Source organism: Sturnira hondurensis, unplaced genomic scaffold, assembly GCF_014824575.4.
Source record: "Sturnira hondurensis isolate 20B ecotype Veracruz unplaced genomic scaffold, ASM1482457v3 Scaffold0011391, whole genome shotgun sequence".
In the NCBI taxonomy this organism is placed as follows: Eukaryota; Metazoa; Chordata; class Mammalia; order Chiroptera; family Phyllostomidae; genus Sturnira; species Sturnira hondurensis.
In genome coordinates, this window is record NW_028084022.1 from 536,701 (window position 1) to 561,172 (window position 24,472).

Sequence of the window (24,472 nt, forward strand, 5' to 3'; positions counted from 1 at the left end):
ACAAACTGGACAACCTGGATAAAATAGATAAATTCCTAGAAACATGCAATCTTCAAAAAAAATCAGGGAGAATCAGAGAATATGAATAGTCAGATTATATGTAGTGAAACTGAAATAATAATGAAAAAAATTTCAACAAACAAAAGCCCTGTATCAGATGGCTTCACAGGTGAATTTTAGCAAATATTCCGAGAAGAACTAACACCTCTCTTTTTCAAACTACTTCATAAAATTCAAGATGAGGGAAGGTTCCCAAAATGATTTTACGAGGCCAGTATTATCCTAATTCCAAAACCAAATAAAGACAGTACAAAAAAGAAAATCATAGGCCAGTATCACTGATGAACATAGACACTAAAATCTTCAACAAAATATTAGCAAACCAAAACTCTCAGTCAAGATTGCAGCATAGGTAAACACAGCTCTCCTCCTTGCACAGCCACATCAAAATTACAACTAAATTATAGGACAGTCATCACTCAGAACCATGAGAAATCAAGCTGAATGAGAGTCTGACAACTACTGGATTAAAGAAATCACAACCATTCAGACTTAGAAGGAGCAGAGACATGGACGACCAGGTCCCACATTCATAGATGGTGGATAAATATTTGGGAGGGATAACTCAGGAGCAAGGATTCTGAACCCCAGCCCACAGTTTCAGTGGCAGGAGTAGAAGTCCCCATATCTTTTGGCTGCAAAACCAGTGGGGACTGAGGTGGTAGGATAAACTTCAGGAGTCCCAACTAGTTCCTCTTCATGAACCCATGCACAGACTTACTCAGACTCACTCCCTCTGAGCTCCAGCAGCAAGGTAGCAGCTTGAAAGGCACCAGCGGCATACAGAGAGGAACTGAAGTGTCTGGCATCAAGGCAAGAGCTGGGGGACAGCTTTCTCCCAGACAGAAAGGCAGGCAGAGGACATTGCCACTTTTCTAAACCCTCCCCTTTGGTGCCACAGAGGTGACAGGCAGATGCCATATCTTAGACTCAATCAACCTGGCTAACCCTCTTTGCCTTGCCCTGGGGGTCCACTGGGGCTCTGTCCCTCCCAATTTAGAGCTGTTAACAGTGACCTTTCCATATGAATAGCTGGTCTTAGCTCATGTTTCACAACTTCCTAAATTCTTTTAAACAAGCAACATCTACCCTCAGTGAGCCCCCAGCCCCTGTATTTCTTGCTGACTGTCCCCAGGCATGGTTCTAGCAGCAACCAGCCTAGATTCACAGTTTGGCTTTGCCTGGGAATCTCGAAGCTCAGCACAAGTAGCGGCCATCTCAGATTGTTCTACAGTGCAGGCAGAGTGGCCCTGCACAGAATATGGGTGGAAACTGACCTTGGCCTGCAACACCCAGGAAATATCAGGGCCTGTGTACCCAGTGGAAAGCTACAGGCCACATTAGAGCACCACCACCCTGCCTCTGCACAGTTGATCCTCCATAGTGGTTATAGGATGGTGGTCAGTTGTCATAGCCAATCATTGCAACTGACTGGCCTGGGTAAATCTTCCCACCATTGACCAGCCAACAGCAACAACTCAACTATTAGGGGAGGGTGTACTAAGCCCACACAAAGGGCACACTTTGAGCACCCAGCTTGGATGATAGGGGAGGCTGTGCCCCTGCAACCTACAGGACACCTACTACAATAGGCAATAATATCAAGATGGAGTCAAAGGAGCTCTACCTAATACATAGAAACAAACACAAAGAGACTGCCCAAATGAGGAGACAAAGAAACATGGCCCAAATGAAAGCATAGATTGAAACTCCAGAAAAAAGAGCTAAACAAAATGTAGATAAGCAATCTATGAGATGCAGAGTTCAAAACACTGATTATAAGGATACTCAAGTAACTTCATAAGGACTGTAACAGCATAAAAGCAATCCAGTCAGAAATGTAGGATACACTAATTAAAATTAAGAACAATTTACAGGGAAACAAGAGTAGAGTGGATGAAGGCAAGAATCAAATCAATTTTGGGAACATAAAGAAGCAGAAAATAACCAATCAGAACAATAAGAAAAAAGAATTTTTAAAAAACTGAGGATACTGTAAACAGCCTCTGGAACAACTTCAAGCATTCCAGCATTTGCATCCTAGGTGTGCCAGAAAGAGAAGAGAAAGAACAAGAAAGTGGAAATCTATCTGAAAAAATAACAACAGAAAATTTCCCTAATTTGGTGAAGGAAATAGAGATGCAAGTCCAGAAAATGCAGAGTCCCAAACAAGATGGATGCAAATAGGCTCAGCATACATCATAATTAAAATGCCAAAGGTTAAAGTTAAAGAGTGAATCTTAAAAGCAGCAAGAGAAAAGCAGTTAGTTACCTACAGGGGAGTTCCCATAAGACTGTCAGCTGATTTGTCAAAGTAAACTTTTCAGGTTAGAAGGGATTGGCAAGAAATATTCAAAGTCATGAAAATCGGGGACCTACAGTCAAGATTGCCCTATGGAGCAAATATATCACTTAGAATCAAAGGGCAGATAAAGAACTTCCCAGATAAGAAAAAGCTAAAGGAGTTCATCATCACCAAGCCATTATTATATGAAGTATTGCAAGGACTTATTTAATAAAAATAAGAAGATCAAAACTATGAACAAAATGGGAAGAAATACATATCTATAGACAACTGAATCGAAAAGGAAATCTAAGCAAACAAGAACAGAGACACAATCATGGATACAGGGAACATTTTTATGGCTGCAAGATGGGAGGGGTTGTGGCAGATTGGGTGAAGAGGTGAGGAGTTAAGAAGTACAAATAGAAATAAGGAGCTCCTACCCTTTGTGACAGCATGGATGGAGCTGGAGAGCATTATGCTAAGTGAAATAAACCAGGCTGTGAAAGAAAAATATCATATGATTTCACCATTAAGAGGAACCTAATCAATAAAATGAACAAGCAAGCAAGGTATAGCCAAACACATTGAAATTGAGAACAGGCTGACAGTGACCAGAGGAGAGGGTATATGGGGGGAAAGGGTGAAGGGTTTACAGGAACATTATAAAGGACGTTTGGACAACAACAAGGGGGGTGGAAATAGGGGAGGGAGGTGGGGACAGTAGGGTTGTGGGGAGGGGTGAGGGGAAAGGCAGAGAACTGTACTTGAACAACAACAAAAATGTTTTTAAAAAGAAGTACAAATAGGTAGTTACAGAATAGCCATGGGGGTGTTAAGTACAGTATAGGAAATGGAGTAGTTAAAGAACTTATACTCGTTACCTATGGACAGAACAATGGAGAGAATTGCCCAAGGGAGTGGTGGTTGCTGGGTGCATGGCAGCAAAGGGGGTAAATCAGGACTATTGTAAATATAATCTATAAAATTTAATTAAAAATAAAAAATAGCAAAATGAATACAGCAACACATCAAAAAGATTACACACCATGATCAAGTGGGATTTGTTCTTGGAAAGCAAGGATGATACAACATTCTAAAAGCAATAAATTGATTCACTACATAAACAAAATGAAAGATAAGAACCACATAATTATATGAATAGATGCAGAAAAATCATTTGATAAAATTCAACTTACATTAAAAACTCTCAGCAAAGTGGGATTAGAGGAAACATACCTAATTATATTAAAAGCCCTATATGACAAACCCACTGCCAGCATCATACTCAATGGGCTAAAACTAAAAGCATTACCCTTAAGATTGGAAATAATACAGGGATGTCCACTTTCTACTTTTTTATTCAATATATTAGTGAAAGTCCTAGCCACAGCAATCAGACAAGAAGAAAAAATAAAGGGCATCCAAATGGAAAGGAAGAAGTAAAACTATCATTACTTGCAGATGACATGATAGTGTAGAAAGAACCCTAAAAGTTCCACCAAGAAATTTCGAGAACTAACAAATGAATTCAGCAATGTAGCAGGATACAAAATTAATATAGAGAAATAAGTTGCATTTTTATATGCCAATAACGAAATGACAGAAGGGGAATTGAGAAATTAATCCCATTCAAAATTGGTACCTTTTGCAGCAACATGGATGGAACTGGAAAGTATTATGCTGAGTGAAATAAGCCAGGTGTTGAAGGACAAATACCATATGATCTCATCTTTAACAGGAAGCTAAACAACAAAACAAACAAGCAAGGAAAATATATCCAAAGACACTGAAATAGAGAACAGGCTGACAGTGACCAGAGTGGAGAGTGGAGGGAATTTCAGGGGAAATAGTGGAGGGATATAGAGGAACAAATATAAAGGATACATGGACAACAATTAAGAAGGGTGGAAATGGGAGGGAGGGGGAGCACAGGGTGTGGGATGGGATGGGAGTAATAGACAGAAAACTCTACCTGAAAAATAATTAAATAAATTTTAAAAATTGCTACAAAAGGAACAGAATACCTAGGAATAACTCTATCCAAGGATGTAAAAGACCTGTACTCTGCAAATTATGTGATACTGAAGAAAGAAATTGAAGAAGATACATGTAAATGGAAATACATACCGTGCTCATGGATGGGAAGAATTACTGTCATTAAAATGCACATATTGCCCGGGGCAATCAGTAGATTCAACATAATTCTTATCAACATTCCATTGATGTATTTCAAAGAACTAGAATGAATATTTCAAAATTTTCTATGGAACTGTAAAAGGCCCCAGGTAGCAACAATGAGGATGAGAAAGAATAAAGTTGGAGGAATCATACTACCTAATATCAAACTATACTGTAAGGCCATAATAATAAAAGTGGTGTGACACTGGCATAAAAAGAGAAACATAGATCAATGGACCAGAATAGAGAGCCCAGAAATAAATCCACACTTTTATAGTCAATTAATATTCTACAGAGGAGGAAAGCACATAAAATGGGCTAAAAATAGTCTCTTCCATATGTGGTGTTGGGAAAATGGGACATATATGTGCAGAAAAATGAAACTTGACCACCTTCTTACACCACATACAAGAATAAATTCAGGAAATACTATAAATGACACATAGACAAAACCAAGGGGGGAAGTGGAAGCGGGAGGGAGGTGGGTTTGGATGGTGTTGATGGGAGTGGGGGGAGAAAATGCAGACAACTGTAATTGAACAACAATAAAGTCATTTATGAAACAAAAAATAAATAAAAGTTAAACCACATAAAACAATAAATTCAAAATGGGTCAAACACTTGAATGTTAGACCCAGAAACATAAAAATTGTAGAAGAAAACATAGGCAGCAAAATCTTGGATATTGCTCATAGCAAGATTTGATCAGCTATAACTCCCCAGCAAAGGAAACAGGAAAAGAAAGAAATCAGTGGAACTACATCAAAATGAAGATTTTTTGTATGACAAAGAAAATCATCAACAGGATGAAGGGACAATCCTTAGAATGGGAGAAATATTCACCAATACATCTGATGAGGTGTTAATGTCCAAAATTTATAAAGAACTTATAAAACTCACACCAAAAAATCAAACATCTCAAATAAAAAATGGGCAAAGTATCTGAATAGACACCTCTCCAAAGAGTACATAGAGATGGCCAATAGACACATGAAAAGATGCCCAACATCACTAATCATCAGAGAAATGCTGATTAAAAACCACAATGAGATATCTCTACCTGGCAGAATGGTTATCATCAATAAATCAATAAACAACAAGTGCTGGAGAGGATGTGGAGAAAGGGGAACCCTTTTGCACTGTTGGTGGGACCAGAAATTGTTGCAGCCACTATAGAAAGCAGTATGGTTATACATTTAAAAAAAATTAAAATGTATCTGCCTATGAACCCAGTGATCCCACTTCCTGGATTATATAAAAGAAACCCAAAACAGTAATCCAAAAGAATATAAGCACCTCTGTATTCATTGGAGATTTTTGCAATTGCCAAGATGTGGAAGCAACCCAATTGTCCATCAGTAGATGAGCAGATAAAAAAACTGTACCTAAACAACAATTAAAATTAAAAAAAAAAAACAATAATAAACAGCTTCAAATGAAAAAAAAAACGACAGCCAATTTTGGGATATCTACACAATGGAATACTACCCAGCCAGAAAGAAGAAGAAAAATTTGCCCTTTGCAACAATATGGATGGACCTGGAGAACATTATGCTAAGTGAAATAAGCCTGTCACAGAGAGACAAATACAATGTGATTTCAGTCATAGGTGGAATGAAATGAACAACCTGAACTATAAGGAAAATGGGGACAGACTCATAAGTGGAGAGCCAGATGACAGCTGGGGGAAGGGAGATTGAGCAGAGACTTAGAAGGACTCAGGACATGGACAACAGTGTGGTGATTGCTGGGGGGAGGAGGTATAAGGGGACTAAATGGTAATGGAAAAAAGTATAGTTAATATTAAATTTTTTAAGGGTTCAAAAATTTTTTATTATTCTTTCTTTTTTTCCCCTTTTTTAAAAAATTATTTAATTATTTTTCAAGTACACTATTCTGTTTATTACTCCCATTCCATCCTACCCCCCATACTCCTCCCTCCCTCCCATTTCCACCCTTCTTAATTGTTGTCCATGTATCCTTTATATTTGTTCCTCTATATCCCTCCACTATTTCCCCTGAAATTCCCTCCACTCTCCACTCTGGTCACTGACCCCTGTTCTCTATTTCAGTGTCTTGGTTATATTTTGCTTCCTTGTTTGTTTTGTTGTTTAGCTTCCTGTTAAATGTGATATCATATGGTATTTGTCCTTCAACACCTGGCTTATTTCACTCAGCATAATGCTTTCCAGTTTCATCCATGATGTTGTAAAAGGTAGGAGCTCCTTCTTTCTCTCTACTGCATAGAATTCCATTGTGTATATGTACCATAGTTTTTTGATCCATTCATTTACTGATGGGCACCTAGGTTGCTTCCAACTCTTGGCTATTATAAATTGTGCTGCTATGAATATTGGGGTGCATATGTTCTTTGGGATTGGTATTTTAGGGTTCTTAGGATACAATACCAGCAGTGGAATTGCTGGGTCAAAAGGCAAGTCCAATTTTAGTTTTCTGAGAAAATTCCATACTGTTTTCCATAATGGTTGTACCAGTCTGCAATCCCACCAGTAGTGGACTAGAGTCCCCTTTTCCCCAAACCCTCTCCAAAATTTGTTGTTTATTGCTTTGTTTATGATAGCCATTCTCACCAGTGTAAAGTGGTATCTCATTGTGGTTTTAATTTGCATCTCTCTGATAGCAAGCGATATTGAGCATCTTTTCATGTGTCTCTGGATCCTCTGTATGTCCTCCTTGGAGAAGTGTCTGTTCAAGTCCTTTCCCCATTTTTTAATAGGGTTAGTTGTCTTCTTAGAGTGAAGTCGTGTGAGTTCTTTGTATATTTTGGAGATTAAACCTTTGTCTGAGGTATCATGGCAAATATGTTTTCCCAAACAGTTGGTTGTCTTCTTATTTTAATGCTGTTTTCTTTAGCCAGGCAGAAGCTTTTTATTTTGATGAGACCCCATTTGTTTATTCTTTCCTTTATATTCCTTGCTCTAGGGGACATATCATTAAAAAGGATGCTGCGTGAAATATTTGAGATTTTCTTGCCAATGTTCTCCTCTAGAACTTTAATGGTGTCACAGCTTATTTTTAAGTCTTTTATCCACCTTGAATTTATTTTGGTGTATGGTGTAAATTTGTGCTCAAGTTTCATTTTTTTTACACATAGCTGTCCAGTTCTACCAAAAGCATTTGTTGAAGAGGCTATCTTTACCCCATTTTATGTTACTGCCCCCTTTGTCTCTACATTAATTGACTGTAGAGAGTTGGATTTATGTCTGGGCTCTCTGTTCTGTTCCATTGGTCTATGTGCCTGTTTTTATGCCAGTACCAGGCTGTTTTGATTACAGTGGCCTTGTAATACAGTTTGATATCAGGTATTGTGATCCCTCCTACTTTATTCTTCTTTATCAATATTGCACCTGCTATTTGGATCATTTATGGTTCCATATAAATTTTTGAAGTGTTTGTTCTATGTCTGTGAAATATGCCATTGGTACTTTGATAGGTATTGCATTACATCTGTAAATTACTTTGGGTAGTATGGATATTTTGATGGTGTTAATTCTTCCAATCCATGAACATGGTATATGTTTCCATTTGTTTGTGTCTTCCTTGATTTCTTTCTTCAATGTTGTGTAGTTATCTGCATACATGTCTTTTACCTCCTTGGTTAGGTTTATTCCCAGATATTTTATTTCTGTTTTTGCAATATCAAATGGGATTTTTTTTCTTGATTTCTGCTTCTGGTGATTCATTGTTAGTATACAAAAATGCCTTTGATTTCTGGATATTGACTTTGTAACCTGCTTTTTTCCCAAATTCATTTATTAGTTCAGGCAGTTTTTTGGTAGAGTCTATAGGATTTTCCATGTACACTATCACACCATTTGCAAACAATGACAGTTTTCTTTCCTCCTTTCCAATTTGAATGCCTTTTATTTCCTTTTCTTGCCTGATTGCTGAGGCTAAAACTTCCAATACTACATTAAATATAAGTGGTGAAAGTGGATAACCTTGTCTTGTTCCTGATCTTAGTGTAAATGCTTTTAGTTTTTGCCCATTGAGTATGATGTTGGCTGTAGGTCTCTCATATATGGCCTTTATTATATTGAGGAATGTTCCCTCTATTCCCACTTTGCTCAGTGCCTTTATCCTAAATGGGTGTTTTATCTTATCAAAGGCTTTTTCTGCATCTTTGATATGATGATGTGGTTTTTTTCTTTGCTTTTGTTTATGTGATGTATTACATTTACTGATTTGAAGATATTGAACCATCCTTGCATCCCTGGGATGAATCCCAGTTGGTCGTGGTTTATGATTTTTTGATGTGTTGTTGGATGTGATTTGCGAATATTTTGTTGAGGATTTTAGCATCTATGTTCATCAGCAATATTGGCCTGAAGTTTTCTATCTTTGTTGTGTCTCTATCTGGTTTTGGAATTAGAATGATGCTGGCTTCTAAGAAGAGTTTGGGAGTTTCCCATCATTTTGGATTTTTTGGAATAGTCTGTGAAGTATAGGGGTTAGCTCTTCCTTAAATGCTTTGTAGAATTCTCCTGTGAAACCATGTAGTCCAGGGCCTTTGTCTGATGGGAGTTTTTTGATTACTGCTTCAATTTCATCTGGTATTATTGGTCTGCTCAGGTTTTCTATTTCTTCTTCATTGACTTTTGGAAGATTATATTTTTCTAGAAATTTGTCCATTTCACCTAGGTTTTCAAGTTTCTTGGCATATAGTTCTTCATAGTAATTTCTTACAATCCCTTCTATTTCTGTGGTATCCGTTGTAATCTCTCCTCTTTCATTTTTTTTATTGTATTTATTTGTGTCCTCTCTCTTCTTTTCTTAATGAGCCTACTTAAAAGGCTTGTTTATTTTGTTTATCTTTTCAAAAAACAACTCCTGGATTCATTGATCCTGAGAATTGTGCTTTTAGTCTCTATGTCATTTAATTCTGCTCTGATCTTGGTTATTTCCTTCCTTCTACTTGCTCTGGGCTGTCTTTGTTGTTATTCTTCCAGTTCTTGCAGGTGTAGGGTTAGGTTGTTTGTTTGAAATGTTTCTGTCTTCTTTAGGTAAGCCTGTATTGCTATGAACTTCCCTTGCAGGACTGTGTTTCCTGCAAGGAATGTTCCCTATATTTATGTGTCCCATAAATTTTGGGTTTTTGTGAGTTCATTTCATTTGTTTCCAGAAACTTTTTGATTTCTTCCCTAATTTCATTCTTGACCCATTCGTTGTTTAATAGCATACCATTCAGTCTACATGATTTTGGGTGTTTTTGGCTTTTTCCTGTGGGGTTGTTTTCCAATTTCAGTCCTTTGTGATCAGAGAAAATGCTTGGTATGATTTCAATTTTTCTGAGTTTGTTGAGACTCATTTTGTGTCCTATCATATGGTCTATGTTTGAAAATGTTCCATCTGCATTTGAAAAGAATGTGTATTTAGCTTCTTTGGGATGAAGGGCTCTATATATATCAGTCAAATCCATTTCATCTAGGGTGTTCTTTAATGCCGCAATATCTAACATATTTTGTTTAGAAGATCTGTCCATTTTTGACATCGGGATGTTAAAATCCCCTATTATAATTGTGTTGCTGTCAATATCTTTCTTGAAGCCCTCTAAGATTATTCTTACATATTTAGGTGCTCCTATGTTAGGTGCATATATATTTACAATGTTAATGTCTTCTTTGTGGGTTTTTCCCTTGAGTATTATGAAGTGACGTTCTGGGTCTCTCTTTATGGCCCTTTTTTTTTTAAGACTATTTTGTCTGATATTAGAATTGCTACCCTGGCTTTCTTTCTTTTACATTTGCTTGGAAAATTTGTTTTCAGCCTTTTGCTTTTAGAGTGTGATGGTTTTTTGTCCTGAGTTGTGTCGCCTGTAGGCAGCATATGTGTGGGTCATGCTTTCTTATCTATTCAGCTATTCTATGTCTTTTGATTGGAGCATTTATCCATTTACATTTAAGGTTATTATTGATAGGGACTTATTCATTGCCATTTTTGTACCTGAGTTATTCTCTGTCTCTTGGTTTTCCTTCCTTTCCTTAAAGCAGCCCTTTTAATATTTCTTGTAGAGCTGGTTTGGTGGGGGCATATTTTTTTAGACTTCTTTTGTCTTGGACCCACTTTATTTGGCCTTCTAACTTGATTGAGAGCCTTGCTGGGTAAAGTAGCCTTGGTTGTAGGCCTCTGGTTCTCATTACTTGGAATATTTCTTGCCATTTTCTTCTTGCTTGGAGTGTTTCCATTGAGAAGTCAGTAGCTAACCTTATTGGGGCTCCCTTGTATGTTACTTCCTTTTTCTCCCTTGCTGCCTTTACGATTCTCTCTTTGTCTTGAAATTTTGCCATTTTAATGATGACGTGTCTTGAAGTGGGCCTCTTTGGGTTCCTCTTGAATGGGACTCTCTGTGATTCCTGGATTCGTGTAACTTTTTCTCTCATCTAATTAGGAAAATTTTCCATCATTACTCTTTCAAATAGGTTTTCTATCCCTTGTTCTTCTCCTTCTCCTTCTGGTATTCCTATTATTCGGATATTATTACGTTTCATATTATCTTGCATTTCTCTTAGTCCCTCTTCATTCTTTTTGAGCCTCTTTTCCCTTTCTTGCTCTTTCTGGGAGATTCTTTCTACTGTGTCCTCCAACTCACTGATCCGATCTTCTGCCTCATCGATCCTGCTTTTCATTCCTTCTACTGTGTTCTTCAGTTCCGAAATTGTATTCTTCATTTCCTCTTGTCCTTTGGTGATAGTTTCTATTTCCTTTTTCATGTTGATATAGTTTGCGGAGAGCTCATGGTAGCTCCCCTCTAGTTTCTGGTAGCTCATTGTGAGCTCTTTGAATTTCCTGATAACTAGTGCTTTGAATTCAATATCTGATAGCTGACTTGCCTCTCTTTCATCTAACATTATTTCTGAGACTTCCACCTTTTCTTTCATTTGGGCATTGTTTCTTTGTCTTCCCATTGCTTATGAGAGTCTTCTTGTTAGCTTCAGCTTCTTAAATTGATCTGTTCTGACTCCCTAGGTTTATGGTGTGAACTTCTGTGGTAGAATTCCTGTGAATTTCAGTGGTACAGTCTCCTGCAGGTATCTTGATGTTCTCTGCTTCCACCTACTCCTTTCTTTGTGTGTGTGTGTGATCAGCTGGAGGGGGAGGCAAAATGGTTTATGACAGCAGGAGAGTACTTTATGATATTTACAGTCACAGCTGGCAGAGAAGAGATAGAAGATCTTTAGGCTCTATGTCGTGTTAACTGTAATCTTCAACCCAATTTGCCACCTAGTTGCTGGGCTCCCGCTGAGTCCTCTGTGGCAGACGCCTGGACGCTGGCCATAGACAGAAGCCTCTGGGCCCTGGAAGCTGTGGCAGCAGCAGCTCCAAGGTCTTTACGCTCAGGCCAATGGCTGCTGGTCCCGCCACTGCTGCTTTTGACTTTACTCTGGGGTGCCTGGCTCCTGAGGGCAGCCGGCCCTGCCGCTGCCGCTTTTGTCTTTACTCACAGGTGCCAGGGTCCCGATGAGTCCTCTGTGTCAGACGCCCCTGTTGCTGGGCGCAGGGGGAAGCCTCTGGGCCCCGACCACTGAGGCAGCCAAGGCTCCAAGGTCTTTATGCGCCGGCCAATGGCTGCCTTCCTGCCGCCGCCGCCACCATTGCCGCTGCCCTTGACTTTTCTCAGGGTTGCCGGGCTCCCGATGAGTTCTCCGTGGCAGACGCCCTTGTCGCTGGGCACAGACGGAAGGAAGCCTCTGTGCTGCGGCAGCCTCGGCTCCGAGGTCTTTATGCGCCGGCTAATGGCTGCCGCCGGTCTGGCCGCCTCCGTCCTTACTCGCGTCCCTGAGACCCCAAGGACCTCTAGCTGTCTGGTTCGTCACTATCTCTGGTCTCTTATTTTCATAAATGCTGGGGAATTGTTGGTTGGGGAATTGATTGCGCTGTTCTTCTCTAAATCTGCCAGGATTTTCCCCCAAGTGTAGGAGAACTGCAGTCGCTCCGTCCTACTCCGCTGCCATTTTCCAACATCTCTAGTCTAATTTCTAATGACCATCTCACTTTCTCTGAGGTTCCACTAACAGATAAGAGCAAAATGTGATCACTCATGCCTGGATATATTTCCCTCAATCTTTCTTCAGCTAAGACAAGTTTGCTAGTAAAATCTTTTTTTTTTTTCTGTGATTGTTATATTGGCTACAGCTGTATTTGTCCTTCATTAGCATGGCTGTTGACAACAATTTTCTTTTTACAGGTAACACACAGGATGTATTACAAAAGTTCATTTTTTTAAATCTATTTAATTATTGTTCAAGTACCGTTTTCTGTATTTTACTCCCATCCCAGCCCACCCCCCCGTGCTCCCCACCTCCCTCCCATCCCCCCACCTTAGTTTTTGTCCATGTGTCCTTTATACTTGTTCCTGTGAATCCTTCCCCTTTTACCGCCGAAATTCTCTCCCCTCTCCCCTCTGGTCCCTGTCAGCCTGTTCTGTATTTCAGTGTCTTTGGCCATATTTTGCTTGCTTGTTTGTTTTGTTGTTTAGGTTCCTGTTAAAGGTGAGATCATATGGTATTTGTCTTTCACTGCCTGTCTTATTTCACTCAGCATAATGCTTTCCAGTTCCATCCATGCTGTTGCAAAGGGTAGGAGCTCCTTCTTTCTTTCTGCTGCATAGAATTCCATTGTGTAAATGTACCATCAAAAGTTCATTTTTAAGTTAATTATTTGAAAGTCAGAGTGCATGTTCCCTTAGAACATGCATATGCATAGTGACTATGTTCCCAGGCAAGTCCACAAAAGCCAGTGTAGCCCATAATAATAACTGAAAGTGTGGATTTTTATGATGGAAATCGGTCGAAAAGTAATACTGTTTTGATTAAAACAAAACAATCATCAAAAAAGAAATTGTCTGAGCTTTTCTTTCCTTCAAGGGGTAGTACTTGATGAAAAGCAGATTTAACCTAGGAACACAAAGAGAAAAAAATAAAGAATTGTGTGTAAATTGGACAGCACAGCCTTTTACCTTCATTTTTAAGTGATGTTTTAGAGAGTTTTTAAAAATAACAAAAGCAGCCATGTTCATTGTAGAAAATTTGGAAAATTGAAGTATATGTTTCCAGAATTAATCCTACCACCCAGAGAGAACCACTGTTAACATATTGGTGTTTCCTTTCAACCTTTTTCTCAGTACATGCATTTAAAATCAGTCCAACAATATTAACTATAGTACATCCCCATACTGAACTATTATGCATCTTAAAATTACACTTCTGGAGGAATTTTAAAAAAACAACCAATATTTATGACACTATGTTAAGTAAAAGGCAGACTTGCATTTGATACCTATGTTAGGAACACTATTCACCCTGCAGAAATCATGTGCTACACTGCCAACCAATACCCCTTCTCTACCATCAGTCCCATCCCCCAACAAAAAGCATAGCCATTCTTTTTATAGAAATTCAGAAGAGGACACATGCATTCTTTGAAATTCTGCAGCAATTCATAGCACTAGTTCCTTATTACTGTTGATTCTCCTTCAAATTACAGGACAATTCTTCTCCCTTACTGCGCTGTATCACTAAGAACATCCAGGCTTCACAACTATTAGCAGTGTCATTTTTATTCATAAGTGGAGTGGAAAGAGAGGCATGCATTTCCTGAGGTAATTAGGCATGAATTGAAGAGAGGTGAGAAGAACTTGGGTAGAGATGTATCTGTACTTGTGAGGAACAATATTATATAGAGTAGAATGTATTGAGCTAAGAATACTGAATGAAAAGTGAGAAAATGAAACAGTATTACATGCAAAGAGATCTAGGTAGAGTGGGAAGAAGGAAAATAGATGTGTTTGTTTAGGACTGGGCTTGGCTACAGAGCAGAGAGAAAGGAAGCAAAGGCCAGAGAGTGTGTCAGAATTGTGGCCCATCAAAATAAGAGAGTTTTGGGAGGAGGCTGTGAGTGTTATTTGCAGTAACCACTTTTCTTCTAATAAAGGAACTGAAATGGTCTGTGAGAACATGTGCTTCAAGCACTAATTATCCAAGGACGAAAAGCAGTCTGAACTTAAATTTATCTGCTATGATTGTGTACCATTTGATTTTAGTCCAATTCATGATTTTCTAAAAGCATTCTTTTTCTATACTAGCTCCTTTTAGTCAAGACTAGATTTAATACTGGCTTGTATTTTGGCATGGAAGTGCTAATAGCTACCACCTGCATTTGCCGTTCATCAATATGAAATTATGAACTTAAAAAAATTTAAAATTAGATAGCAAGGGTGAGGAAAAGTAAGTTATTTGTTTGAAGGAGAGTGTATTTACATGTGGGTTTCTTTAACGTTTGGGGGAGAAAAAAGAAAGTTTTGTCTCATTCTATAGAAACATGTGGCATTGTGTGGGGGCAACTTTCCTCGCAAGTCCCCCCGTGTGCCATGGATGAGAGTAAACACAACTGAGACATGATGTGATCTGCTTGGGGAGGAGAAGTGGCCAGTTTTCCAGAGGAAAAAGGCCTTGAGCAGTGGCCAGTTTCTCAGGGGGGAAAGGCATTGATCCCCTTCCTCCAGGGGCTTTTATTGAGTTGTAATACATAGGAATACAGGGCAGCAAGGATCAAACAGTAGATAACATTTCAAAGCAATCTTCGGGCTTAGTCTGAATCAGAGTCTGTCAGGAACAGAGTTTTAGGGTTTCCTGTTCGAACCCTTAACAGATGAATGAAAGCATTCTTAGCAGAGCAGATTTCACAGGTTTATCAGGAAGTCTTTGTGATGCCAGATTTTTCCCCAGGACATGCTCTAGCAAGGCAAGAAGCTACACTCCTCCCATCAGGTATTCAGGCTTAAGGGGATTAGAGCCAGGAAGCATTTCTCCCAGAGGACATGGGGACTTGGGCTATGTCAAAGCAGCTGGGCAAGAGTCCATTGCTCTTTGTTGCAGCCCCCCAAGTCCTTTCATGATGGCCTCCCAAGTGGTCGTGCCTGACCCAGGTTGCCCCTCCTCTAAGGGGTCTTACTCGTCAAGGACTTCCGACCATGTTTTGGGGGCAGGGAGGAAACTGAGGCAGTGTTTGCTACCAGAGACAAGTTTTGTCTCCTGTGGCTCACATTCCAGAGGTCCTCACTCACTCATTCTTAAGCCACAGGGGGTAGAGAGTTACAATTCCTGAAACCAGGCAGAGCAGTCCACCACACTTAGCCCTTGCTGTGTTTCTTGATTAGGTCTTATCTCACTATCTTGAAGCTATATCTCTCTCCCTCACTAAACTGTGTGATCTTTGAAAGTAGAACCTTCTCTATATATTGGGTTGGCCAAAAAGTTCATTTTTTATTGTAAGATGGCTCTAGTAGCACTTTGTTGTCTTTAACTTTATTCAAAACAATTGTGTTAGATTATATTGTGACAGCTGTCATATCAGCATGCGTTTTTTAAAAACATCAAAATTGGTGAATTTTTGTGAAGTCACTTTCACATTGAAGATGGAAGAAAATATGCAACATTTTCATCATATTATGCTTTATTATTTTAAGAAAGGCAAAAATGCAAATGGAATGCAAAAAAAAAAGATTTGCACAGTATATGGAGAAGGTGCTGTGACTGATCAAACATGTCAAAAGTGATTAGCAAAGTTTCATGCTGGAGATTTCTCCCTGGATGATGCTCCATGCGTTCAAGTGACCAGTTGAAGTTGATAGCAGTCAACTCAAGACATTAATTGAGAACAATCAACATTGTACCACACAAAAGAGAGGCCAACACACTCAAAGTATCCAAATCAATAAAGTTATTGGTGAAAATGAAAAATGTGTCTTTTATTTTACAGAAAAAAACCTAAATGGACTTTTTGGCCAAGCCAATATCTTTGGATATCCCAATGTCTAAAAATTGCTGAAGCATACTTAATGCTGTAGAAATGTTTGCTTAGAGGAGTCATGAGGAATGACCATATTTTTTGGCTATCAAGAGCCTTTGAATGATGAGATTTGTGAATTAATCATGGTTTCAAGTCTGACTCTCTGCCTTGAAGATTAGGTCCCTTGGGTTTTTTAGCACACCATGAGTAGATAGATATCTCTGGTAGCCTTATACAATGGTGATTTCAATGATATAATAGCAACTTACTATTTTTTCAGTAGGATACATGATTGTCAGATGTATCCAGGGCTACTAACATGAGCTTTTCTCATAAGTAGACCTTCATGGAAAATCTAATTTGAATCTACAGACATACATCTGACACAGCAGAAAAGTACTTCAGTTTTGGGGCCTTATAGGTTATCTCTCTTCCAGGCACTGCCATCTTCTGGTTTTTATACTTCTCTAATTCTATAATGGACTCTGCTCATCCCTGGGTTGCTCATAAGTATTCTTTAAATGAGATAAACACTTAATAAATTATAATATCCTTTGCAACCATGCCTTTCAGGGGTTATACATAGTCAGATCAACATGATTTAATGTATGTTTCCCAACTCTTCAGAATCACAGATTTACAGGCAATTCTTGGCTTAATTTCCTAGGTGGTTAATCACACATTCATTATAGCATATGGATTTTTGCTGGTTCAACTTTCAGAGGACAAACATAACCTTATTTTCAAATTTTGTGGGGTGGGGCATCTTGATGTCTTGTCACTTACTGCCAAGAGTAATAACTAGAGGTTATTGAAACTTTGAAATTTATGTCAATGTCATTCTGTATACTGGAATTTTTAAGGCCCACTGAATAAAGCAGAAGTAACTGTATTTTTACCTTCTATGCCAGTTCATAATCTTAATATGTATGTGCTAGATTTCTCTAATTTTGTTTCCTATAGGCATTATATCTGATAGCTACCAATGGGACCCCAGAGCTGCAGAATCCTGAAAGACTGTCAGCTGTATTCCGTGACTTTTTAAATCGCTGTCTTGAGATGGATGTGGATAGGCGAGGATCTGCCAAGGAGCTTTTACAGGTGAAAATAAAGTAGGACAATTACAAAGAGTCATTATATGGAACTTTTCCTCCTCAATGTGTGATAGCAAGAGAGCTCTGTCAAGAGATGTCTAGTGAGAGTTAAGCTATTACCATGTGATTTTAGACCACAGGCACATTAAATATAGACATGCATCTGATACATGATTCATTGACATGTTGCTATTGCTAAACTTTATTTGTGCCCCTGGATGTTGTATGCAGGTACTCTTGGCTGAAGGCAGTTCTCTACATAACTATGCAATTATTTCCATGGCATTTGCTGCTCTAATACTTTTTACTGATCAAAGCCCCTTTGCTTGTGATGCCATATGGCAGGTACCTGCTTGTCTGGGTGAGTAACATCCATTGCTGAGGGCCTGTGTAACCATTTGTCCTTTGCATGTCTCTCAGGAATTAGTATACACAAGGGTAATTATTAGTACCATGATGTACCAAATTTTTTATTAAAATTTATTTATTTTAATTGTTGTTCAAGTACAATTTTCTGTCTTTTACTCCCATCACAGCCCACCCCCCAGTGCTCCCCACCTCCCTCCCATTTCCACCCCACTTAGTTTTTGTCCATGTACTCTATTTTATACTTGTTCCTGTAAACCCTTCTTCCCCTTTTCCCCTGAAATTCCCTCCCCTCTCCCCTCTGGTCCCTGTCAGCTTGTTCTCTATTTTAGTGTCTTTGGTTATATTTTGCTTGCTTTTTTGTTTTCTTTACATACATTATTTTGTTTAATTCTTACAACAACTCTATAGGCCAAGTGTTATTATCCCATGTTACAGATGTAAAAATTGAGGCTCACATAGCTATTGAGTGGTAGAACTAAGATTTGAGTCCTGGACTGCCTGACTTTGCACCACACAAACACACAAACCAATTCAGGGTAAAATATGAACAGCTCAGAGATATTGCAAGTTTGGTTCCAGGCCACTCCAATAAAGCCAATATAGCAATAAAATGAATCATTATGTTGGCAGGGAAAGCAGCACCAGGTGTTACATCGGTGGAGTCAGATCAGACTTTGGTTCAAGAACCTCAGTTCTGGAGTTCTGGCTAGGAAAGAAGTCAGAGCCAAGACTCAAACTGTAAGAGTTTATTTAGAAAGTCACAGAAGTAGAAGCATTGACAGTAGAAAAAAATGGGCCCAGGAAACAAATTACAGAGGCAAAGAAGGGGGTCTTTCGAGCTTAGGACAGAGAAGGGTAAAGGTAACATGCCTCGGGAGAAGAAGGGGAGGGGAAAGGGGCAGGTGTGCTCCTAAGAGGGAGAGCACCCTGCATCCTCTGTCCTAAGAGCTTTCAAGGGTGGAGATTTTAGGTGAGGTCTCAGAGGAGGATCTCAGTAGAATACTCATCAGCTTTCCAGGTGTGTCCTTTCAGGGTCATGGTCTCCAATAATTGGTTGGCACAGGACAGGGGATCATTTTTCAATATTGCTGGTCCTGAGGCAGCTTTGGCATAGCTTGTAGGGTTTTGCTGCTTTCTTGGGTCTAGAGCAGAAACACAACTAAAGCCTAGATGTATTTGATGCAGGTCAGAGCCTTATTGTCCTGGGGGCTTAATGCTTAAGGGGTGTCCTCTGGTCCCCTTGTTTGCCCTCTAAGTGTGTCTAACCCATGTGACTAGCAACATGCTAGGAGAGGAAAGGTCAAGGATCCAAACTGCATGACCAGAGATATGAAAGGTCAGGATATCTAAACAACATGACCAGTGATGTGCTAGGGGAGGAAAGGTCATCCTGGAGGTCTTTGTTTTCCCAGTTTTGCCTGTTGCTAGGCACCCAGGGCTTCCTGCCCTGCTGACTATCAGTACCTGGCCCATTATCCTTGCTCTGTTCATGTCTGTCTGACAACCGCAATAATCATTTTGTTGGTGGGGGGGTCTTGCCTTCAATTTGTGAAAAGAATGCAACATCCATGAAGTGCAATAAAGTGAAGGGCAATGAAACAAGGTATACATTTATTTATATTGATAACGCAACACAAGTCCAGTATTACATATGTAGCTTCATTGCTGGGGACTGTTCCTCAGGGACATGTATCAAGCTCTGTAATATTTGAGAATAGTGACTAATTGTTCTTTCTGAGACTTTGAACACATGATCAAGTTAGACAAAAGGCACAATCACAGACTCAGTCAATTCTAGGCAAATAAAATAATAAAAAATTGTTTCTATTGCTTCTAAACTCCCTGCTGACAGAGAGTCACCAACAGGCAAAAAAAATCCCCCAACCCAAATCACACCAGAGACAAACCTATTTGGAGGAATTAAAGAAGTTACACCTCTTTTGTGCTACTTATGAGCATTTCACAGGCTCTTCTAGGACCCTAAAATGTCAAATCTGGAATGGCCCTTTATTAATCCTCTAGTTAATCCTATCTCGAATTACAGATTAAAAACCTGAACTTTTAAGTGCTTCACTTCCACATCTTTTCACTCCACTCACAACCCCATGTACACATCCTGATGCATGTTCCAAGGATAAATGAAGATAGTGGTTTTCATAATGTAGCTATATGATCACATAGATAATTGAATCAATTGTGTAGCTAGTTCATTCCATCATAGTACTTTTATCTGAACTAGTGAGATAGCTGATGCAAAACTATATTGAGTCTAAATTGAATAGTTTGTTGCAGCTCTTCATTTTATTTATATAGCAATAACCCGTGTATTGCCTTAAGTCTGTATGACTTCATTCTCTGACTTTAGCTTATCAATGTCCAGTTTAGAGGTTAGAAAGTAAAGAGATGTATGACATTTGTACCACTGGAAGGCTTGAGAAAAGACACAGGTACTGAATATTTGTGTGACTTCTATATGGCCTAAGCCAGTTCTCTGTGCATTAATTGATATTTATTGAGCAACTGCTTTTTGCAAGGCTTAAAAGTGCAGTGTGTGATACAAACCTCTTAAAGGCATGATGATTCCTCCTCTCCAGAAGTTCATCATCTCTTGGGTACGTAAAAAAATGCAAGTTTGTTTAGAGACTCATTCAAACAAAGTGACTGTTCAAAAGTAAATACCATGATTCAATAGGCAATCAGAAAATGTCTACAAATGGGAAGGAGTTCTGCTGGGCATTGAAGGACAGATCAGTTTAAAATAGGTTGAAGAAAAGGGGAAAAGGAATTACAGATGGCAGAGCTATAGTGTGACTGAAGTCATGTAGGCAAGGTTTAAGAAAACAGAAAATAAAAACTATAGCTGAAGAATTCAAGTAGGAAGTTGAAAGAGATAAGACCATCAAGGGCCTTGAATAACAGGCTAAAGAATTAGGAGTATAGGCAGTGGGGAAATACTGAAGATATCTGGGGGAGTCACATGATGAAAGCCTTGTTTAAAAAAGAGTAATCTGCCCTGGCTGGAGTAACTCAGTGGATTGAGCGTGGGCCTGCGAACCACACAATCGCTGTTCAGTTCCCAGTCAGGGCACATGCCTGGGTTGCAGGACAGTTCCCAGAAGAGGACTCACGAGAGGCAACCATACATTGATATTTCTCTCCTTCTCTCCTTCCCTTCCCCTCTAAAGATAAATAAATAAAAAATCTTAAAAAAGAGTAATCTGGTAGTATGTGATAAGAATTAGCAACAGGAACAAAAATAAAGCAGGAAGATCAAGAAGAAATTATTGTTATAGTTCAGAATTAAAGTTGATTAGGCCTGAACTAGGGAAGGCAACAAATCATTCTGAGAGACACTGAGAAGGAAGTACTTGGTAGCTGATTTCATGTAGAACATAAGACAGAGGAAGATAAAAGAGACTTCAGAATATAAAACCACTGGTAGCATTCAGTAAAAGAAAAGTGATAGAGATAATACAATGGCAGCATGTCTTTGCTTCTATGCAGTGTACAAAGAACTGGCATTTACCTTACCTGATTTAACTGTTGTAATAAGGAGAGAGGATTAAATTTAAGTGCTCTCACTCCAAAGCCTCTGTGGTTTATATCACACAAGAGGACTCTGGTGGGAGTGTTTAACATATGTTTCTAAATGCTGAATTCAAGGTGGCAAAAGGACATTTAAAAGGAAATACCCATCAGGCAATTGAAGAAATAGGACAAAAATTAAGGAAAGAGATCAGGTCACACAATATAGATTTGGGAGTCATCCCCATAAAGCTGATGAGTGGTTGACACCATGAAAGTAAATGAGCTCTCAAAGGAATTAACTTAGAAAAAGAAGGTGATAAGAGACTAGTACTGGTATTTGGGAGATGGGAGGAGGTGAAACCAGGGAGGAAGATGGGAGAAAGTAGTCAGTGAACATGCTTGTGGAAGAGAACCAACACAGTAGAATGTCACAGGCCCCCAAAGAGAAAACCATTTCAAATAAGGAAGAGATGTTCACTTGTATTGAGTACTGCAGAGGAGCCAAAAGTGAAATGATGGAGGCACAGCTGTTGGATTTAGCAGTTAGGAAGCCATTGGTTTCAGGGTCAAGGTCAAAGACGTTTTTCCAAGCATAGGAGCAGCTCCAGATAAAATCATCAATCTTAAGAAATTCAAAAAGTTAGACTGTTGTAAATACTGAGATTTTATAAGACCCCAACTCAAATTTCTAGCTTTGCCAGTCAGCTTCCAAAAGGTTTTGTAACACTAAAGGACAAAACCTGGCACTATTTTAATAAAATATTTAATTGGGCACTCAAAATACATGTTAATGAAAAAGGACTGCTTGAAACTGTAAATTATACTTGTTGCAGGAAATAATTCAAGTAATTCCTCTTTTTTTTGCAGCATCCATTTTTAAAATTAGCCAAACCTCTCTCAAGCTTGACTCCTCTGATTATTGCTGCAAAGGAAGCAATTAAGAACAGCAGCCGCTAGGACTGCAAGACTTACCCCACACCATCTCCCTCATGAATAAGACTGAAATAAAACTCTGCTGCAGGAAAAATGAAAGACAGTCAAATGGGATGGGGGGTTCTTTAACTTTAAAATGAATAGAAACTTCTTATAAGCCTTTTTCCTACTCCTTCAGATTATGTAATTTATTTGTAAGCCTGAATCACAGCCCTAACAGGGCAGCAATGTCGAAGTGCCCATTGAGTGGTCACTTCCACCGTGAAGCGAAAGAGCCAGTAGTGAATCCCCTCATTTTGTGCATTCACTTTGAAGAAAGAGGTTTCTCAAAGGTGCACACTCCCTCTTCATAGTGTTGTGTTTGTTTTTTAAGTTAGAGAGTAGTCCCTCTTGCATTCAAGCCTCCTTCAAAATTCCTTACCCAATGTGATGTTTTTCACTTGCATTGTCATTAGATGTTCAGAAGAAAATGTCAAAATGTTTTTAAAAAGAAAGCCCAAAAAATGCACAAAAAAACCCAAAAACAAATGAACAACAACAACAAAAAAAGCAAGTACTGTGTGAATATGTGGAAGTCCATGCCCTAATAGAGTTGCAATTTTTTCTTCTATAGTGGTAGCTTGGTTCGTGTACCTGTTTTTCTGCACTTGTATTGGAAAAGGTGTCTTTTAAGATACTTCCCAAAAGCAAGGAGAAATATGTGTATTCAGGAAAGGCTATCAAGACTGTATATCTAAATAAAGCTCCAATGGTGAAATCCTGTCGCATTTTCATGATAATGCTTAAAAGGTAGTTGATTTAACATTTATATAAATCAGCTTGTTCAACTTCATGATAACTGAAAAAGGATATGCCAAAACCGTTGCATTCCTGTTGAGTGAGTCCAAGTACTAAACTTAGGAAATTTTCATAGGAGAAACCATGCTTAAGCAAAGATGGGACTCTCTCTCTGACAGCCAAAAGGAAAATGAGCATTAAGTGGTGAAATCCTTGTTAGACAGCAAGTAAACAAAGATAAAAAATACCTAGTTTAATGCTCTCGTGTGCTTGTGAAACTTGTGCACTGTAAAATAAACACATCAGAAGGGAACAGACCCATTAACCAATATTTGCTTATGAAAAAATTATTTATTTTGACAACTTATAACAGTTAAAACATTTTAAAAGGTCTGGAGAACAGAGATATTTTTGTAAGCATTCAACTCTGTAAGAAATGGGAGGTCAGTGAAAATTATGTTCCAATCACCATTGCTATAAGAATTTATTTCCATTCTCCCTATATGCCACCAATTTCTATTTCAAGTTTAGTGTGTTCATACTTAGTCTTTTGGGCTTTTGAATTTGAGAAACATGCTCATAAAGATCTAAAAGTTCTCCAGTGAAAATAATCAGGGTGTGCAATCATATGTCCCAAGAAACATAAGTCCAACTGAATTCCTTTTGTGGCTTGGAGAAGATATGAAAATTTGACTATCATTTCACCATGTGGCTATTTATCAAAAAGTCAACAATTAGAACTTCCTGAATCTTTTGAGAGTAGAAAAATATCTGGAGGGTGTTTGCATAGAAAAGGATATGCTTCTCTTTTCAACAAATTATCAAATTTTATAAATTCTGCAAAGTTCTTTCTCTAAGCCTTTGAAAAGCTAGCAATTTGTTGTAGAAGTCTTGATTAGTAGTATATCAAGAATATGAATAGAGCCTATCTACATGCAGCAAGAGGGAGAAAGAGATCAGTGCCTTGGGGCTCTCTCCTTCTTTGCCAAGGTATATCTATCCATCCATTTTCTATCCCTTAAAATAGAAACACTTTTATTAGAAAGGTTCTGTTCATCATATAGTACATATTTATATTTAGGAAATGACACCATTGGTGGATTTCCTATTTTCCTATTGTTTTTTTTTACTATAAAATTTGGGATGGGGTTGAACCCCCGAGAAATGTCCACAGTGGAATAAAACAACAAATGTGAAAAGAAAATCAAATGAAAATATTAATTTGAAGCATACCACATTATACTTTTCAAAATCATGGATGGACCTGAATATTTTAATACCATGCTGTCCTAATGAGAGAAAGGGGGTAATTTTTATTTCATTTAAAGTTAAGTATTTTTAATTTTTTCCCATTCATAGTGCCAGGGAATTCAATGAAATACTACCTGGGATACAGATAGAATTCAGAACATTGATAACTATACCCTTCCAATGGAAA

The 24,472-nt window shown here is 38.5% G+C and overlaps 1 protein-coding gene across 1 annotated transcript in view; it reads left to right on the forward strand.

The window, feature by feature from the left end:
- The window catches only part of PAK3 (p21 (RAC1) activated kinase 3), a 121,170-nt gene extending 97,060 nt beyond the window's left edge, over window positions 1-24,110 (forward strand). Inside the window, exons 13-14 of the mRNA XM_037060161.1 lie at window positions 17,297-17,434; window positions 22,192-24,110. Coding sequence (XP_036916056.1) covers window positions 17,297-17,434; window positions 22,192-22,281 — 228 coding nt within the window. The 3' untranslated portion in view covers window positions 22,282-24,110. The remainder of the gene's footprint in view (window positions 1-17,296; window positions 17,435-22,191) is intronic.
- Window positions 24,111-24,472: the final 362 nt, after the last annotated feature.